The sequence below is a fragment of the Saccoglossus kowalevskii genome, chromosome 7, assembly GCF_978046115.1.
Source record: "Saccoglossus kowalevskii chromosome 7, keSacKowa6.1, whole genome shotgun sequence".
NCBI classification, from domain to species: Eukaryota; Metazoa; Hemichordata; class Enteropneusta; family Harrimaniidae; genus Saccoglossus; species Saccoglossus kowalevskii.
The window spans coordinates 31,732,210-31,753,737 of NC_140647.1; the positions used below are offsets into that span (position 1 = coordinate 31,732,210).

The following is a 21,528-nucleotide window of genomic DNA, read 5'->3' on the forward strand; positions in this document are numbered from 1 at the left end:
TTTAGCATGGATCTTGCTGCAAGCCCACCCGTCTTTTGTTCACTCCGTCTTTTGTTCAATTGGATATTTTAGACATACGTTGTATTCTGTTCAGTGACTTGTTAAAACGGAGAGTAATTTGTGTTTGATAACTCTTCCCGTGTAATCAGGAATCAGGAGCGCTGTCTCCCACGATTACTAGACTAGTGAAATAGTGTTGCTTCTAGAAAGGTTCGGGTACGATTTCCTCTGCACTTAGACGAATTTCTGAAATATATCAGAGTTCTCCAGGCAGTATCAATTTCATTTCTTCCTTTATTTGTAAACTAATATTATTCCGAGCTATTAGTGTACATGAAACTGCGGTCACGCATGCGCAGAAATAAGCTATACAGTCACAGTATAAAAAAGTAGTATTTTCACCTGAATGTTCTCCTGGATTTAATATTTTAAATATTAGGGTGTTCTATGAGAAAAAAAGGCGTGTATTGGAATTGAGGAACAAGCGCGTTTATCAATTTGTTGAACTATTACCCTACCGAGAGAAAAGGTTTAAATGTGTGCCTAAATCGCCACTTCAAATATCACGCTACTCGCTACTGCGATTGAAAGGCACCAAAATAGATTCATTGTAAATGAGCAAACTTTATATTTACAAAGGAATGAATCAGCATAGCAGAATCGTGATCCTGGCCTGAAAGAATATGGTCTATTGTAGTAATGGATCACTTAACCTTTTTGTCGACGAACAACGCTTATCTTAAGGTTGTAGTAAAAGGTTATTGCTATTGCAATTGCATAGCACATTTCTGAAGTAACATATTCTTTGAATCTCATCAAGTTATATATTTTTAGAAACCTTATTTTTCAAATAAAATGAAATAAATATTCAAACAAAAAATGGAACCGTGTAATCACGATTCCCTGCGCAAACAGGTGTTATTTTCAAAGAAACTGAAATAAGGCCACAGAAATTATGTTCGCGGTACTTAGAGATACTATAAAAGATTTCAATTCAATTTCCCAGTTCGTCTACTGTTGCGTGACCTAGATTTTTACAATTTTTTAAAAACATCGTCAAAGTTCACAAGGGGGGGGGGGGTGTCGTATTTTCCAAATTCAAAGTGGTAGACAAACCATCTTTGCCAGATTTCATTAGCAGCTATCAGAGAATACCTATGCCAAAAATCACCGCAGTGGAGCAGCTGGGAGTCGAGATCAACTCTCTAGACTAACCCAAATACCGATGTTTTCTTATGCGTGAAAAATCACACAAAAAAATAAAACACACTGTATCTTGAAATGTATTATCCTCTTAAACCATCGCTACAATTGTTTGTTTTTTTCTAGTTGAATGCATGCTTTATACATCCTTAAACGTGTATACATGCAAATGTATCATTGCTCTTTACTCGGATAGTTGGGGCTCCTAATATGAGAGGATTTGGAATTGTTAATGAACAGCAAAAAACATAACATGATCACACAATTTAATGCCAATTTGCAGATATACACAAACATGTCGTAACCAATGAACTAGTCCCAGTTTTTATTATAAGCATGAGATATCACATGACTACCGAGACGATAACCATAAAATCGACAAACATGTACGAGATTTGGTTCTTTGGAACTGAAATCGTTGATAGCCGCCACTCAGCCATTTCGGTGTTGATGGTGTCCAAGATGATGCCTGATGTATGTGTGAAGTTTTAACTTGATCAGTCCATGTATGTAGAAGATGCATCGTTTAGAAACAAATGGCTGACAGTCTGCCATTTGCAATCAATCAGAAAAATGACATAGTGTAACTATTACAACCTTGTCAATTGAAAACCTAGATTAAGTAACTTATGTATGGATGGATAGCAAAGTAATCATGCACTATCTTTTTTGCATGACAAAAGTGAGTACATGTATATAGACATGAAACAATCCAATAATATATTATGAACAGAAAATCACCACAGTTACATAAAACAAAGAATACTACGACTGTATTAATCTCAATTTCCATTATAGAATAATATAACATGAATTATATAAACATTTCTAACTATATTAGTGCAGAAATAAAAAAATACTAGCCAATGTGTTCCTCAATTAATAGTACATACACTTTATTAAACTCAATGTACCTTATAAAATATTATAGCATGAATTGTAAACAATAGTTGAAATAGCTCAGCTGTCCTTCAAGAACATTGTGGTAGCCAAGTCAAGTAACACACCCATAAGACAAAACGCAGTTAGTTAACCTATGAAAAAGTAGTTCAACATGCCAACCAAATTTCAAACAAATTATGTACACCTTGAGTACAAAGCAATCGGACTGGTAGTTTTCAAGAAGTAGTTGAAAATATCTTTTTGTGTCAAAAATGACAAAATCGTGTGTGAAGATAAAGATTTATCTAATCTAATAGACGTCCATCCAAAAATGCCAAAAAAATATTCACTGAAAAAAAGAATAATACTGTCTCAAACGAATCTGGTAGAAGTCCGTCCAAGCAAGGTACCTGTACCTATATAACATATCAAATATATCAATATCAAATAACAAAAATACTCTCCAACAAGCGACTTGATGTTTGAAATTAAACAAAGATTGAGTTCAACCACAAGAAAGTAGTTGGGTACTCGGTTGTCATGAACTTCTTCCAAAAAATCATTCACATCCAATTTATATTGTTTTACTAAAATGACAAAATATTTGCTAAATATTTAACCATTTTGAACTTGATTAAAACAAATAAATAAAAATACAGTGCATCAAGGTGCTATTGTGTTTAATATATGTACTAACAATAAATCAAATTACTTAACACATGATAGATTCTCAATTCCAAAATGATGAAAATGATGGATTTGTTGGCATTAAAGTGGCTGCTAATCGGCCATCATTAATTTGGTATGTATGAAGTGTGAGCTTGATCAGTGCAAGCATATGCTGTGAGATATGGATGAACAGACACATGGAGGTCAATCCTAAGTTCTCATTTTCTGACTAAGAAAGTTTCCATTAGTATTGTATGTATACATCATGTGATCAATTATTTCAGAACATTGATTATCCAAACTACTGTTCAGAATCAATTGTATCATCTGTATCCCAAAGAAAGCATATTGATTACAGATTCGTTTTATTCATTTCTCAATTTCTCAGAACAAAAACAACAAGAAACCAGAGCAAAGATCAATTAGAAATAAAATACTAATATATCTTACATTCCCACACGAAGGTCTCCAAATTTCGATTTAAATTTTGCATAAGTAGATTTAGTCATAATTACATTAACATGTAAATGTTCAGAATCTTCAGAAGCATTTGTGTTTGTCACTGTAGTTGTCTTGTACAGCCAGCTGAGAAAAGAAAATATTAGAAAATACATGTCAACTATCTATAGTTACAAAGTACTTGAATTATTTTAAAAGAGACATTATGCAGTTATGCAGTGGTCTCTCTGTTGTTCGGCTTTATAGGTAATGCGTATATCAGGTGTATCCTACTATGTACGTCCAGGTCGTTTATTTCCCTCTGAATTCCATCATGCATCTACACATTATTATGTCACATGTAAATAAATATTAATTACATATACACATTGGATTTTTATTTTGGTAGAAAACAAAACAAACTCAACAACAGTGTACCGTGAACACAAAACTAGACTACGAAAGAAATAATTACAATTTTGCCTAATTATGTATTGACAATCTTTTCCTATTTAATGTAATTATTTCTCGTCTCACAAGTTCAACACACACATATGATTTGAATCACTCACATCATAGGTAAACTACACATTCGGCCCTTGTTATTATTCTGGTATTCAGCTCAACACAGTAACATATGACAGATTTCGAAAGCTGTGGTATTACAACACTTTATAATGGTACAGATTAGAAGAGTGATAGTTTATGCAAGGGATACGGACTGGAATGAAAACTCGCCTTGAAAAGTTTGGTCTGACAATTATTGGACAATTATTCACCAGGAATTTGTCTCATTTCGAATTACTGCATACTACAATAATTTGGAACAAAAGTGAATCTTAATAATCCCTGCACATTGAAAAACTATTCAAAGGCAGTACAAAGGAAATTTAAAATCAAAATCAAATGGTAAGCAAAAACAATTGCTAGTAATCTGACATGCTAAAAAGCATTGATATTTTAATGTTTAATATATATATTTAATCCATTTAATATTTCACATAACATTTTCAAATAAAGCTCTATAAATGCTCACACAGTACAGTTTAGATGTCATGGAGTAATTATATAAAATACCCCCCCCCCCCCCCGGTAACCTTCAAAGTACGACTTATCACAAACATAATTCAAACCATTGGCTGCTGTTGAAATAAAGGTCACTCACCTCAACTGAGGCCCATTCATAGGTATTCGTAACGTCTTCGAGACAATGTCTGTTACTTTTAACAAACTCTTTTCAATTTCCTTCTTCAGTAATTGAAGTCCTGTTCCATTCAAGGCGGAAACCATTATACCTGCTGTCTGTCTAGTATGAGGGTTTGTCGTTTGTCTGGAAATGAAACATTATAGTTTAATGGCATTGTATGAGTCTTATTGTTATGATTATATCATTACAGTGCATTGTGTCATAGACCTTATTTTCTGAGGTCTATGATTATGTCTGCACTACTAAAAGCAGAAGTAATGATTCCATTTTTTTTACAAACAAAACTTTCTCAATATGAGCCAAGTTGAAGACATGTTTTCAATCTACATGGATTTGTAAGAGCAAGAATCAGGCTTAGTTTACTGGTAGTATGTCATTTTTACTAGCGCTGCACACAACGTTTGAAATCCAATGCAGATCAAATTTGCTAATCAGTTTGCAATGTTATTTTTAGACAAGCCTCTGATGCCTGCTTTTGCAATTAGAACACCACTATGTGATTTTTTTACCTCTATTATGAGGTGTTAATCACCACAGCCTTTTAAAAATTGATCATAATGATTAGTATTTCACGTTCCTGTCTTTGTTTTACAATGAAAATGTGTTACACACATATAAACAAATATCTTCATTTAAAATGTGATTAGAACAAAAAAATATTATGAAAATTCGGTGATTATTATGCACAGGTTTTAGTCAAAACTAATTAGGTTTGACCATAGTCCTAGAGCATCTATGTATGTACCAAGTTTCATTGAAATTTAATGAGTACTTGAAATATCAGAAAAAAAGCCAAAAATTTACTAATTAGGCAAATTAAGTAATTAATATGCATTGGTATTAACCCAAAACTTATCAGGTCTGTGTATTGTTCTAGAGTATTTATGTACCAAGTTTCAAAGGAATGTAATGATTAGTACTTGAAATATCAACGGAAAAGCCAAACATTTACTAAACTTGCAAATTATGTAATTAATATATATGGATATTAATCCAAATCTTATCAGGTCTGTGCATTTATCTATGACATCTAAGTACCAAGTTTCATTGTAATGTGATAATTAGTACATATACTTTACAAATCAGTGAAAAAGCCGGAAATTGATTAATCCTTATGCAAATTAGGTAATTAGTATGCACAGATGTTTACCCAAAACTAATCAGGTCTGCATATGGTCCCAGAGTTTTTATGCACCAAGTTTAATCAAAATCCAATTAGTGGTTCTTCAGCTTTCAGAGGAACAGTCATGGAACAGCTAAAAATTAGCTGCACATTTCTATTAATATAATTATATACACAAGTGATATGCACCATGACAATTTGTATTTCGCAAATTCATTTTTTTTTATTTTTTGCAACAGATGTTGTAATGTTATATTTCACGAACAATTCCTTACAGAAAAATCAAAATGGTGGACATTGTATACTATAAAATATTTAAAAAGATGAATATAAGCTATAAAACACATTCCCCTGCATTCACAGAGCTTTTTTATCATGCCTGGACTTCCCCTTTAAACCTAATCAGATATTGACACACAGTGTGGAGTGCATGAGTTTAGTAGTGTACAGTTTCACTTCATATTGATGAAGACTGATTATCATTTTTATATAATTTTAATTAATACAATATTCACTCATAAATATGTCTCTACAGTCAGCAATTATTTATAAAAGCTGTCATGTACACCAGATGTGATCTTACCACCTTTCCCTCAGGGGAAATAAAAGTAAGATTATTGTATGACCTAATTTCCACGACTCTTAAGTATCTGATTCAACCAACTGGACTCCATTTTTTGATTACAGACTTTCCCATGCTACTGAAACAACGATAGATCAGCTGAAAGCTGAGATAGACAAATACAGTAGAGTATATGCCATACACATAAAATCACCTTACAGCCAATTTTGCTACTGTCGTTTTTGACTATTCTGACTATATTGAAAAAAAAAACACTTTTTAACACTTTCAGTGTATATGATGAACCTGTAACTTGCACTAGATTTTCATAGCACTGTAGACAGAATGATTCTCATTTTCTTCTTTATCTATCTTAGTTATTGCCAAATAACTATAGACATGCTACCAACAATTCTGTAGATAGTTTTGATGTAATTAAACAAATTAGAAAATAACACACAGAAAAAAAAAATCAAGACACAGGTCTCTTGTACATTGATATGAAAAACTGCTGACAAAAAACACTTCAGAATAAGTGAGGAGCTGAAAACCTCACATAGAGTGGAAGCATTTGTAGATTGCTTTGACCTACCATTCTACCATTGGAGAATATGCAATACCGTATTCGCCTATATCTAAGCTTTCAGAATATGTATAGGTTGTTATAGTAGCATGCTTAATAACTGATAGAGAGTCTTTTAATCACAGTTCAATTTATTAATGCATTATTTGCCTGTTACCTTGAGTCAGTAAAGGTAGTAGTTGCTATATTTTAAGTCATTTATGTTTTTAATTGTACTACATAAAGAAAAAACTTTACTCCACGTTAAAATAGGCTATTTTGAAAATCATAAGTTTGGACCAAGAATCAAAAAGAATTTCATCAATGTCTTGGAAAATAATGAAATAATGAATTTATGAAAATGAAATAATTTTCATTGACAAATAGTTCAGAGGATGTTTTGAATGTGTTCCACGGCTGTTATGTTCCAAAAACAAATAACCAAGCTGATAATCAATATCTTATATGCAAGACATGGTTGCTAGGAAGTCGTTGACAAAACGCTTGCAATATTGTTCAAGCACATATGAAAAAAAATTGATTTTATACTAATTGCACTATCTAGATGTGCTACAAAATGGCGGTATCGGATGTGATTGCCTAGGCAATGGTTTGGTTTCTAGGGACATAAATATCTATAACTATATATTATTATGTTAAATAACTATATCTATATAACTTTCCACATCAATGACCACAAGACCTATTTTTCTTGGAATTCAGGTCGGATTTAATTATATTTATTTTTATTAATTGTTCAGAGCAATAAACTGTCAATCTCTTTTCTGATCTGATATATTTATTTTGTATTAGTGATATTCAACCAAGTGCCAGTATTATCAACTACTGGAAAACAATTAATTACCACAATTACATTCCTAAAATCATGTTTATAATTGAGGTCACATGTAGTCATAACCCCACCCAAACCATGTGACCAAAACGTAAATGTCTGCTGTTACGTACTCTAATAGGATGTGCAAAAATAAATCACATTTATCAATTATAAGTGACTTACTTTTCTAAGACATCTATTTTATTGCACACTTCTATCATGTTATTGGTTAGTTCATCAGGTACTCCCATCTCCTGTAGTACTCTAAGAACGTTGTCTTTCTGTGCCACAGTGTCAGGATGGCTCACATCACGAATATGTATAATTAAATCCTGCAACATATAAAATAAATATGTGAAAATCCATGTATCAAATTGGGCAATTCAAGAAACATTTAAATATGGGACAAAACAATAACTGACAAAATTAATATTAAATTTTGTAAACAAAAATGAATAAAATGTCCAGGCATGGCATCTAGAGCAGAGGTCAATGTCCACTTTTTTCTGTGCAAAAATACAGGCCATTAAATACTGGCTGCACATAAAGAAACTCCCAGATGATAATCTAACAAAATAGGCTTACCTAAAACAAAAACTACCCAATAATATAAATATAAAAGCAATACAATCAATTTTAAATTTCATTCACTTTTTAGTAGTAAAAAAGTCAAATCAATAACATCTTAAAAAAATCTTTGGAAAGTGAATTTGTGAATTTATGAAGAGAAATTATTTCAAATGAAAAAAGTAAACTGAGAACTTATGCAAAACTTAAGACAAACTACAATTTAGAAAAATATTTAAATAAACTAGAATTATTTAAATAAGCTAGACTGTGAGAAAAAAAACAAAATTTAGAATTAGCAACCACAATCTGGAAATAGAAAAAGGTAGACACACACAACCATAACTCTAGTAAAGACAGCACATGCCACAGATGTAATGACAATTTAATCAAAGATCAGGATCGACTTGTTGGAAATATGCTACTGAACGAAAAATATTCTAACAATATTTTCACATATTAACTTTCAAATTTAGCTGATTATATATGTACAACAGAGAGGCTATTGAACTAATATTATTCATTTATTTACATAAATTCCATCACATATCAGAAAATATCACTTTTTTGCTATAACCCAATGTAAAATTATTATTATTATTATATTATTATTATAATATAATTATTATTATTATTATTATAAATTATTCAATTTTAGTTCATCATAATTTAGCAATTTGATGCAACCCCATTTGGATGGTTAAAAATTTTTTTTAACCTGTCCATGGGAACATGCAATTTGTACATTTACCTGTCCCAGCTAAAATCTGTTTGTCTGGGACAACCCTTCGACCCCAGATTATATATGCAAATGCACCTGAATGAAAGCAGATTTTTGAGATAAAAATTATAACATTACTAATTGCCAAATTTGCTTAGGATGAACACTGGAATGACTAACTGCGACTTAATGTCCTAATAATCAACATTCACACTGGCCCTACATTCCCATCTCAATTTGCACTGTTTAGGATATAGGATCAATTCACTATTCCACAGAATACCAAATGCCTTGTTCAAACATGATTCTGACCAATAGAAAGGCAGCATCTCATCTCAAACCTTCAACAAGCAACATACTGCTGTTGCCAACTGCTAGTGAGTTTTCAGTCACAAAATATGCTTTCAATATTATAATATACTGCGACAAAAAAAAAACTTTGTCGTTTGTTATCATTTAAAAAAGTTGGGCAAAATGCATTTACAACAGAAAACACTGCACATTGTGGAACTAGCAAAGGTATAAGGAAAGTGTTCTATTGTAGAAATTTTGTTGTGATTTCAATAAGTCTGATGGTGTATGTCAGACCTCAATTTCCATGGCAAGTGATCATTCCTAATGCTTATAACTCACCTAGGGGTTTCGTTAAGAGCCGTCTACTTTCTATAAACCCCCCGACCGCCTACGCTTAGCACTGCCGAGAGCCTTTTTATTTATTTAGGTCTGTTGTTACAGGATTATGGCCTGCTATTTTCATTTGCCCAGGATTCTAAACAAATATGACACAGAGGGAATAGTATATTCATGTCTGTAAATTTTGGATACTTGCTAGGAGCTATATAAGGAATGACAAATAAAGGAAAACATTATTTTTATAGTATAAACTCCTGTTTTAAATGGTTTCCATAAAATGTTTTCTCCTTGTAAGCGATAGGTTTACACCCATAATATATGATAATAGTCTTCAGGATACATGTATATGGAACGACAAAGTATAAATTATTAACAGTCTGTAGTTTACGGGTCATAAATATGTTGCATTTTAATATGGCATGTAAGATTAACCTTTTATTTTTGTTGACCTATAATGGATGAGAGTTATCGTAATTAAAGTGGGAGCGTCGTCACCTGCGCATGTGCGGGAATTGAGTCCCAAGCGACGATAACAACAATGCTAAAAACACTAAAAAGCTTGACATGCTATGCCCATCTAACGCATGTGTAGGTGATGAATCCCCAGCTTTAAAAACATTTAATGGTAAGAAGTTGATATTGCATTGTGTTAGGCAGTCCCATTAGCAATTACCCACTCATATTTGGTACAGTTTAGTAAGAAAAAATACAGTGGTTAGTAAAACTCTGAAAAGTCTTCGAAGTTGTGTAGCTTTCTTAGTAAATAATGCCCCTTGTAGCCGGCATGTAGTGTGGATGAACACCTAGTTGCAATGATGTTTATACAAATACAGTGTCGCATTGAGTTATACATAAAGTTACACATAGGTACACAGATGTATCAACAAATGCTAAGCTATCCCCAAATGATGAAAGAAAAGTAATATAATATAATATATAGTACAGTCACAGTCCTGTGTTAATAACCACCTCCATATAAAGACCACCTGCATGCCTATAATGACCACTTTTAGGCAGTCCCATAACATACCTCATGAGCAACCTGTGTACAAAGGCCACTTTACTACAGTGACCAATTTTAGGCTGTCCCAAGGCATAACATATGAGCAACCTGTGTATAAAGACCACCTGTCTATAATGACCACTTTTAGGCCATTCTCAGGCATAACATATGAGTTACCTGTGTATAAAGACCACCTGCCTATAGTGACCACTTTTAGGCCATTCTCAGGCATAACATATGAGCTACCTGTGTATAAAGACCACCTGTCTATAGTGACCACTTTTAGGCCATTGTAAGGCATAACATATGAGCAGCCTGTGTATAAAGACCACTTGCCTATAGTGACCACTTTTAGGCAGTTCTAAGGCATAACATATGAGCAACCTGTGTACAAAGACCACCTGTCTATAGTGACCACTTTTAGGTGATTCTAAGGCATAACATATGTGTAACCTGTGTACAAAGACCACCTGTCTATAGTGACCACTTTTAGGCAGTTCTAAGGCATAACATATGAGCAACCTGTGTATGAAGACCACCTGTCTATAGTGACCACTTTTAGGCAGTTCTAAGGCATAACATATGAGCAACCTGTGTATGAAGACCACCTGTCTATAGTGACCACTTTTAGGCAGTTCTAAGGCATAACATATGAGCAACCTGTGTATGAAGACCACCTGTCTATAGTGACCACTTTTATGCAGTTCTAAGGCATAACATATAAGCAACCTGTGTATGAAGACCACCTGTCTATAGTGACCACTTTTAGGTGATTCTAAGGCATAACATATGAGCAACCTGTGTACAAAGACCACTTGACTATAGTGACCACTTTTAGGCAGTTCTAAGGCATAACATATGAGTAACCTGTGTATGAAGATCACCTGTCTATAGTGACCACTTTTAGGCAGTTCTAAGGCATAACATATGAGTAACCTGTGTATGAAGATCACCTGTCTATAGTGACCACTTTTAGGCAGTTCTAAGGCATAACATATGAGTAACCTGTGTACGAATACCACCTGTCTATACTGCCCACTCACCAATATCTTTGCGAACTATTCTTAGTTCAGAGACCAAAATAATAATTATCATTCTGTTTGATTTTGATTTTCATTATTTTTGTTGCAACAGTTTCATTGCCATATGACAAAACAAGACAGATCAAATATCTTCACCAGATTATAGTCAAGATATATGTATACTCACTGACAACATAACATCTTCCAGCGTTGCAGAGAACGCGTCTATTAGGTTATGCGGTAATGCCGATATAAACCCCACTGTGTCAACGTAAATAACATTCATTCTATTGGTCAATTGACCAACATGGGAAGTGATGTCCAGTGTAGCAAATAGTTTGTCCTGGGGGCAAAGGTCAAGGTCTCCAGTAAGACTTTTTATCAGTGTAGTTTTACCTGAATTGGAAGATATAGAGAAAAGTTAAAATTATAATTTTACAAATTTAACCTTAGACTTTCTTGTTTATTTTTTGTTATTTTTTCAATAAAATAATATATTCTGGGAATGTATAAATGGCGAAAAAATTCAGGTTACCGTGAAATAAATGTGTGAACAAGAGACTGTATGCAAGTCTAATTTAAACTGAAAATACAAAAATCTTAGCTGTCCACTCAAACATTGTTATGAATCCAAATAGCTAAATGAGGGGAATACACTGTAAATTTATGTGCTCTGTTTTAGACTAAACTAATGAAATGAACAACGTTCTGCATTCATTTCATTCATTACTACAGCATCTTACCATATCTAGCTGCACTTCCCTCCATTGCCATGTCATGAATAAGTATATGTTCTCTTAAGTTCCCCACTGAGAGCATAATTTTGGTTTGTGTCAAGCTTTCAAGAAGTAAATCTTGGCACATGCAGAGTTTAGGTTCTGACTTTCTATTGGCACTGGGTTCAAGTTTTTTTATACATGTGTCGACAAGGTTTTGACCATTCACACACACATTTCTGCATGAGCCAACTCGATCCAGACACTCGACACGTGTTGCGATCTGTAACATGAACACCACTAATATGGAAGAATGTATTTTTATTGCATGCCATTGAATGCCTGAAACTGCACCATTTGTATTGGGTATGTTTGTTCAATCTCTGATTTGATAGGCTTCTTTTGCTTTAAACATAACATCACTAGGTGATTCACACATGAATGACCTGAAGTTCACAACTGGTTGACATACAGATCACCATTGAAAAGGTATCAACTGCGAAATTATACAATATGCTTCACACATAATGCTCTTGCCGATCATGCCATAAAATTGGAAATACAATTTCTCATGCTTGTGATAAATTCAACAACTAACACCTGTTTTAAAGAATTCACAATGGATAACTGCATCATCTAACCTGAATTTGTGTAACCTACGACCGATATAGTTGGAAATTGTTTCTTTTTTCTGATGGTCCTCAATAATTCTCGTCTTTTCTTCAGCTTGGATAACCTTTTCTTTATTTTCATTTCCCGTTCATCCAGCATCCGTCTCTGCACTTCTAGCAAAGTCTCACCACCCCCACCAATATACTGTTGAGCACCACTTTGCTGGTCCATATTTGAAACCATACCTCTCAAACGAGATCTGAAAATAAAATACAAATTGATTTGCATCTGCAACTCGGCCCTTATGTCAGAATGCTAACACAAATGTACATGCTGTCTAGAAGGACCTATTTTGTTGGCATCCCAACATAATAGGGGAAATCCAATTGAGTCTAATGACTACCGGGAAGAAAGGACTTCAATAAAAGAATAAAAAAGTATGTAACTTAAGGCACAAACGGAATAATGTGGTTTCCTTCATATTTACACTTATTTTTTTTTATAAATTGTGAATTTTGTTTTACCAATGTTCGATGTATGCATCATAAGATTTATGTCAGTTGCATCAATTATGCATCAATGAATTAACATAATTAGTTGCATCACAGCAAACCTTTCTGCATCATATTAGCTTAGAGGGCGCACTGGCTAAAACTATGCATTAAGGTAGATCGCAAAATGTCAAACAATCTGTCAAAATTTTTATGTGAAGAAAACCTGCCTAAAAGATGAAAAAATTGACATTTTTGAAACAATCTTCATGAAAACCAGAATAAAGCATTATTTTATATAAAAAAAAATTAACACTAATAATCAAAATGTCTCAGTAACTCTGAACAACCCATCTTATACTTATAATTTCCAGCCATATGTGACCAAATGACATTTTGAAATATAGATAGCATTTTTACCATAAGAACCAATAGTAAATGGCTCACAAATCACCACTTTCATGGAAATTTATTCTGTGTTTTGTTAGCATCAGGGGTTTTGTTTAAACAAGGGAAGGCGGGGCCTCATGCCATGGCCATGCCCCCTTACCCTGGGGAGCAAATCCTCTGGCAACCATAAAATTCTGATTGACCAGGGATCAAATGTGGCCACAATCTTCAACTGTGACGTGTCTGATAGTAAGTTTGGCCCCAAGAAAGCCATTTTAATTTACAATTATCAATAACGCCACACCCTGGTAGGGAGAACCCTATCTCCCCCACTTGGTGGCACCGCTGAATTGTAGTGCTCCCTCTTGCAGTTTTTTTTTTCTAGAAAAACCCCTGAGCATATATATTTATCTGTGAACAGCATAAAATAACCATAGTGTGAACATCAAGGAAATCTGTTCTCGTTTTAATGGTAGCAAACTACCTGAAAGTTCATGTGAAAATTTTTATTGCGAAATTCTCATTGACTTGTGTCTACAGAAAGTACCAGACTGTGTGATCTTTCCTTAGGGAAAATTTTCAAATTCAGTTACCTTAGATATGGAATTTCTGCTAATGCTATCTGAAGCTTTGCTTCTTTCGTCACAGCATGCTCCTTGAAAATATTCAACACAATTGTATAGCGGTCATAAACATGAACACCCCATGCTTCTTCCAAAAGTTTGTGTTGCAGTCCAGTAAGCATTTCAACACTCATGAACACTGCAGTGACGCTACTCATCGACTTTATGAGGTTCGTCAACATAGCAAAATTCCCCTTGCCGAATACATGCTTATGACCCGGTTTCTTGAGCGATACCGTCAGTGAATCAACAACTGACCAGTTTTCTAGCGTCTCAATAAGCGTCACAGCTTCCTGTCGTTGTAAATCTCCTGTCGTTAGGTGTTGTTTTCTCGGCCCCCATTTCACTTCTGGCTGAATGACAAATACTTTGTGTCCGGACACTGGGGATAAGTGATGTCGCTCGTAGTGAGACTGTAACTCTTCATCTTCAAATTGGGGACCTTGAATCAGCTCTAGTTCCTCGTTTGAATCAAGTTCTTTGCTTTCTGACCCAAAGCCAGTGGATTGGTAGGATTTACTCCAAACCTTTTTGGTGCAAGATAAACACCTAATTGCATATGCACTTGTGAATGGTAAAACACTCTTTCCATCCCACAATTTAAGTGAGTATTTGCATCTGACGATTACCCCAGATAGATTTGGATGACTTAAGATTGAACGGAACAATGACGGTAATTTCCTCATACCTTACTGTATCCTGAATTTATGTCCTAAAACAAAAATTAGATGAAATCATTAATTACTGACTGAAAATCACTGTAAATGTTTTAGTTTTAACTGTGATTAGATTTTGCAATCTAATTTGCATCAAATATCATATTCTTTTTTAAGTCCTCACTATAACACATTATTATTCGCCTAACATTATGCAAATGAGCAGAATTTGCCAATAAAACATGATTTAGTGATCACAATAAATAGTCTGATAATGTACAGTAATGATGTCATGTAATGCCCTAATATGGACATAGCCACTATCACAGTTTGACTCATTGAATGGATATACTTAGAGAATTAACGATTAAAATGATGCTGTCATGGTACCGGTAATTGTGCATGTGCATACTCTACGATTCTATTATTGTTTTTCTATTGGTTTTTACCTACATTGTGCTTACACTAAAGGGAAGAAATCAAACTTCACACAGTTCGATGCGCGTTACTTATCATTGTGTGAAGCGCAAAGACCTATAGGTAAGAGATTGGGAAGGAATGTCTTGACTCCATTTTGGATTTTGCAAAGGATGGAAAATTGAACTATAGAGGGGTAGGCGCCACGCATGCACTATGATATGGGTCCCATATTAACAATGATGGCGACTTTGATACCAACGAGTACAAACTGAGAAGTTCCTAAGATTTAACTAAGTAATTTCTTTGATAATTGAAAGGCATCAAAGGAGTCACCGACAGACAGCACTTAGTTCATGTCACGCCCAGGTCAAAACTTGTTATTTTCATTGAAAGAGCGAATTTGGATGTGGGGAAAATCAATGTTATCAACAAAAATGCTGCACATGCGCGATGCGACGACCATCGACCTTTAAGACGTATAGTGGTGTGCTCCACATTTTTATAAACCCAACATATTTTATGGGGAGAAAAGTATAATGATGACATTAAAGAATCACCCCCAAATTATAAATGGTTCAACCCTTGTCATCATGACTAGCCTGGGAATATCTGCATCGACAGCGTACACAAACTGCAAGAGGTGTATATTATTTAGTTTGCGCCGAGTGTTGTTACATTGAACTTGTTTTCACTGCTGGTTTGTGACACCCTTGTTGCAGCCACTACAGCGAAAAGTGGAGCAGCGACAGATGATAATGGTCGAGTCAGGTTCAGATTCCGAAGTTCGGGAGAGTTTTACCTTTTAAACTTTGAAAATGGCGTTGATCATGAACAAAATAGTTCATAACCTGATCTCTGAGTACATATTCAGTCTCTATGATTTCTGTATGCGTACAATTCTGGTGGTATCAGAGTATTCTGTCAAGGCGATCACAAAACACATTTCCACCATGTACGCAGCCATGTTGTCTGTTGTTGAATAGCGCCCTCGAAGGCAAGGTTAAAAAAACACCTGCTTGATCCCACGGAAGGATATTTTGTGTATTTTGTCAGTGAAATCGATCAATCGATTGTTCATGTTGCCTTGCGAACAGGTCACAGCAGATCGATATGTGTATTACATGAAAATGCCCCAAAAAACTGAATTATATTCAACTAGGCTTATGATGCCATAGTATCAGAAACTTGTCTTCACAGTAACAGTTAAATATATTCATGTTACAGGGCAGATTTACAATAACGCCAATTGTAATAAAGTAAGTCAAATATTACTTTGACAATAAAATTGTACGTGAGATATTTCTGAAATAATTTAGTTGGCTCGTACACAGTACTCTGGTGGCGACCAATTAGTAAATAGGCATCGAATGGAGGGGTATTCGCTGCCTCGTGGTAAACTTGTAGTTTTATTTTTCTTATCCGCAGTGCTTACAGGTGAGTATAAGGTCCGAGTAGTAACAGAATTGTAACTGTGCAATACGTTTCAACAGAGTGACATCAAGCTATTCAGAATATTTAAACTGATTATTAGAATTTGCTGTTTTTCTTTCTCGTGTTTGTCATTTAGACAATCAATTGAAGTCATGACATTACTACCGCGACCACAAACCTATTCTCTTGATTGTTAGTTATTATATAAAAAATGAGGGGTTTCTATTTATAAAAATTAAAAGAATGGCGTATGTGTTTGCGATATTAGTACAATGAAACATTAATTACACCGCTAGTATTATTATGAATAATCTAAAACTAAACTATTTTTACTGCATATTAAATTTAAATATTAACGACGAAATTACAAAAAGCGTAAAAACACGCGTTTTTTATTAATAAGGCAAATCTTCACGTAGGGCCACTTAAGTAGTTCATGACGCCATCAACTGAAAACTATGTTGTGCGCGAACAAAACAACGTTTTTAATTTAATAATATATGGTGTTGTTTGGGAATGTTTAACAGTTGCCAATAGTTACTAACACCGAGAGAAAGTGTCGATGTCTTTCACTTGTTTTACTTGTGTGCATATGGTGTCGCACTCACGTTTCTGAACAAATAAATGAAATGTTTCGTCATAAAACTACAACCGGGTTTAGCCTGAGACATAAACTCCTCTGTTTCTATGACAGCAAAGGCAGCAGACACCGTATGTCCGGTAGATCCAGATTATTCAGACGGAGACACGTACATTTGTCCAGAAGAAGACGAAAATAACAACATTAACACGTATACAGAGTGTTGCTATAACGACAGGCCAGATGCTGACGGCAATTACTACAGTTGTTGCCAATCTCAAAGCGAGCAAGACGCTACCAAGTAAGTTTTTGATGATAGTTGTTGTTGTTGTTGTTGTTGTTTTTGCTGTTGTTGGGGTCATAATGCTGATAGCACTTTTGATTTTGAGCCATCTTAGCCACAAATCGTTAACAAGTTTTCGGACTTGTTTTTGCCATGATGAAAATGTATAGGAACTTTTTTCGCGAATCACGCCTATGCGTATTGAGGTTCCCGTGCACTGACCACATTTTTTTTTCAAAGCTTATTTGATATCATACGTATCAGTTGTTTTGTTCTCAGGAAAGAACGGTTCAAAACTATTGCCATAGTTGTGGGTGCATCATGCGGCAGCGTAATCGTGTTGGTGTTTCTGTGTTGCTACTGTCAGTCGGACACGTTCAAGTTTGTCGGTAGAGTCAAAAAGAGAGCCAAGTTCTGGTGTGACATCATTCTGGATTCGATTTGCTTTTGCACGTGTTGTTGTAAGTAAGTATATCCCACAGTGCAATGCGGGAATATTGTCCCGTTCGATGGGTCATTACTCCCGGGTCCCAAGAAAACGGAGAGCCTTATACACATGTGCAACAAAATGGTGTTTTTTTTGAGCAAAAGCGTCCGGAAAGTGATCTACAATTGTAGCTGTTATTGACTAAAAAGCGTTGTTCAAACCATAAAAAATTACCTTGGCGAAAAAATGTCTCATGTACTTCATACGCATGTTATGAAAATGGAAGTATAATCCGAGAAATGATGTATACTTTTTTCGAAAAATTTTCTGGGCGGCCTGAAAAGTCTGGGGGTCACCCTTCCCCCATTGTTACGGGTTTCTTTTATTAATACCAATCATCGGAAACTTTGTCATGTACTTCTTGTAATTAAATACTAGTATTTTAAGAAGTTAATCGAAGTCGTTATTTTGGAAATTATTGTTTTTAAATAAGGTAAAATAAACCAAACTCTTTCTGTAAAATCACATATTCTAACATATGTATCTTTTCTTGACAGAGAATGTAGACGTTCAGACAAAGTGGACGTTGAGGGCGCTAGCACTAACTTGTCGCATCAGCAACGAAGTGAAGACGTGGTGATAACAATGGGATGGTAGACATATATCGCTGTTACTGCTACCCTTCTATGAATGAACATTTCGTTTTTTTATTTATGTTTTTACGAATGATGTTTCCCCAATTTTTTCCATATTTCTGATATTGACGTCATGCGCAAGTAAGGTTGTTAAACAAATGATAGTGATTTGCTTTTGGTTACAATTGGAGGCAGAGACTATTAAATGCTTTGTGGAACCTAGCTCGTGAGGTAATCGGGAATTCAACTCGTGATGTCTTAAAATGGGATGACATTATTGATCTATATAAATTGTTGACGTACAACCGCCCTACAAACAAGGAAAAATTCTTACAAGTACTTTGATGTACAAGAATGGAAGAATGTATAAGAATGTACAAGCAACAGCCATAATTGATAAAAAAAAAACACAAAAATGCTGAATCTATCGGGAAGGAATACTACTCGTAACTTTTGACATATTTGAATCTGTTAGCACATGATGTAAGAACGACATTACTATTAAATGTCAACAGCGACATATAAATCATTGCTTTGGTGTTATTCATACTTTTTATTTTTAAAACAACTTTGAACTAACAATTTCCAATAGTGCGTATAACGTTAACAGTTTCGAGACATTTTCGGTACAACATTAGCTAGTATTGATTCATTCTATGGAACTAAGCATGTGTTTAAAATACAGATACTTAATTGCCACTGGAAAGAATAGGTACTGTCACAGGATGAGGCGGTGGCCTAAATTAAACTTTTATCAATGAGTAAACACATTTATAATGCGCGAGACAATGTTTTTGTCGTCAATGCTCAATAGGAACTTTTAGTGGGAGCAATGCGTATCGTGCGCCCTCTGTGGCGTTCTACGGGACATCAGCGTGGGATAGTGGGTGATTGATGACAACACTAAATAAATACTCTAACAATGAAGATGTAAAGTTTTTTTTGTATTGTGTGCTGTTTTCCCTACTACACATAACTGGATAACTGGAACTAGCGAGTATGAATATGATAAATAAACAAGAATGCATTTAAGTAGCAAATTGAGTTGGGTTCTAAGTAATCCCTATTCCTCGAGTTGAATTCTAAGTCCTCCCTATACCTCGAGCTAGGTTCTAGGTCATCCATATCCCTCGAGTTTAGTTCTAGGTCATCTCTATCCCCCAAGTTGGATTCTATGTCATCCCAATCTCTCGAGTTTGGTTCTAGATCACCACCTCCCCCCCCCCCCCGAGGGGGGGGGGGCACTCCATAGAAGTGCAATACGGGTATGTGCTGCCCGACTGGGATGTCATTTCACGTTTTTTGTTTAGAAGTGGGTGGTCATTTATCAATGTTTTGGTTTAGAAGTGTGTAGCGTTTATTTACTTTTTCACAGGTCCAAAAACTGGAAAAGGCTGAATAAAATGCATCGCCCGGATGCGTTCACTGGTTGCGAAAGTTGTAAGCTGGGTGTTTTTATTTTGCGCTGAAAAAAATGGTTTAGAAGTGAGTATGGTTTACGAGAGGTGGGCTGCACACCCTTACCCACTTAATGTGCAAGTAACCCCCCCCCCGGCCAAAATTCTTCGAGTCGGGTTCTAGGCCATCCCTATCCTCGAGCTGGAATCTAGGCCATCCCTATCCTCGAGCTGGAATCTAGGTCATTCCTATCCTCGAGCTGGAATCTAGGTCATCCCTATCCCTGGAGTTGGGTTCTAAGTCCTCCCTATCCATCTAGTTGGGTTCTAGGTCATCCCTATCCCTGGAGTTGAGTTCTAAGTCCTCCCTATCCATCTAGTTGGGTTCTAGGTCATCCCTATCCTCGAGCTGGAATCTAGGCCATCCCAATCCCTCGAGTTGGGTTCTAGGTCATCCCTATCCCTGGGGTTGAGTTCTAAATCCTCCCTATCCATCTAGTTGGGTTCTAGGTCATCCCTATCCCTGGAGTTGAGTTCTAAGTCCTCCCTATCCATCTAGTTGGGTTCTAGGTCATCCCTATCCCTGGAGTTGAGTTCTAAGTCCTCCCTATCCATTTAGTTGGGTTCTAGGTCATCCCTATCCCTGGAATTGAGTTCTAAGTCCTCCCTATCCATCTAGTTGGGTTCTAGGTCATCCCTATCCCTGGAGTTGAGTTCTAAGTCCTCCCTATCCATCTAGTTGGGTTCTAGGTCATCCCCATCCCTGGAGTTGAGTTCTAAGTCCTCCCTATTAATCTAGTTGGGTTCTAGGTCATTCCTATCCCTGGAGTTGAGTTCTAAGTCCTCCCTATCCATCTAGTTGGGTTCTAGGTCATCCCTATCCCTGGAGTTGAGTTCTAAGTCCTCCCTATCCCTGGAGTTGGGTTCTATGTCATCTTTATCCCTGGAGTTGAGTTCTAAGTCCTCCCTATCCATCTAGTTGGGTTCTAGGTCATCCCTATCCCTGGAGTTGAGTTCTAAGTCCTCCCTATCCATCTAGTTGGGTTCTAGGTCATCCCTATCCTCGAGCTGGAATCTAGGCCATCCCAATCCCTCGAGTTGGGTTCTAGGTCATCCCTATCCCTGGAGTTGAGTTCTAAGTCCTCCCTATCCATCTAGTTGGGTTCTAGGTCATCCCTATCCCTGGAGTTGAGTTCTAAGTCCTCCCTATCCATCTAGTTGGGTTCTAGGTCATCCCTATCCCTGGAGTTGAGTTCTAAGTCCTCCCTATCCATCTAGTTGGGTTCTAGGTCATCCCTATCCCTGGAGTTGAGTTCTAAGTCCTCCCTATCCATTTAGTTGGGTTCTAGGTCATCCCTATCCCTGGAATTGAGTTCTAAGTCCTCCCTATCCATCTAGTTGGGTTCTAGGTCATCCCTATCCCTGGAGTTGAGTTCTAAG

At 35.6% G+C, this 21,528-nt stretch overlaps 2 protein-coding genes across 2 annotated transcripts; one reads left to right on the forward strand and one right to left on the reverse strand.

Annotated features, from left to right (window-relative positions):
• Positions 1–1,452: 1,452 nt before the first annotated feature.
• On the reverse strand, positions 1,453–16,293 carry LOC100371368 (putative GTP-binding protein 6). The gene is made up of 7 exons (XM_002735777.4): positions 16,135–16,293; positions 14,230–14,971; positions 12,785–13,014; positions 11,615–11,823; positions 7,665–7,813; positions 4,358–4,522; positions 1,453–3,339 (listed from the first exon to the last, which is right to left on the reverse strand). Exons 2-7 carry the CDS (start codon positions 14,943–14,945, stop codon positions 3,201–3,203), a joined length of 1,608 nt encoding a protein of 535 aa, XP_002735823.1. The 5' UTR covers positions 14,946–14,971; positions 16,135–16,293; the 3' UTR covers positions 1,453–3,200.
• A 335-nt stretch (positions 16,294–16,628) lies between these two features.
• Positions 16,629–20,128, forward strand: LOC144354057 (uncharacterized). The gene is made up of 4 exons (XM_078010171.2): positions 16,629–16,769; positions 17,461–17,647; positions 17,909–18,094; positions 18,614–20,128. The coding sequence occupies exons 1-4, from the start codon at positions 16,703–16,705 to the stop codon at positions 18,711–18,713; spliced, it is 540 nt and encodes a 179-aa protein (XP_077866297.1). The 5' UTR covers positions 16,629–16,702; the 3' UTR covers positions 18,714–20,128.
• The last annotated feature ends 1,400 nt before the right edge of the window (positions 20,129–21,528 follow it).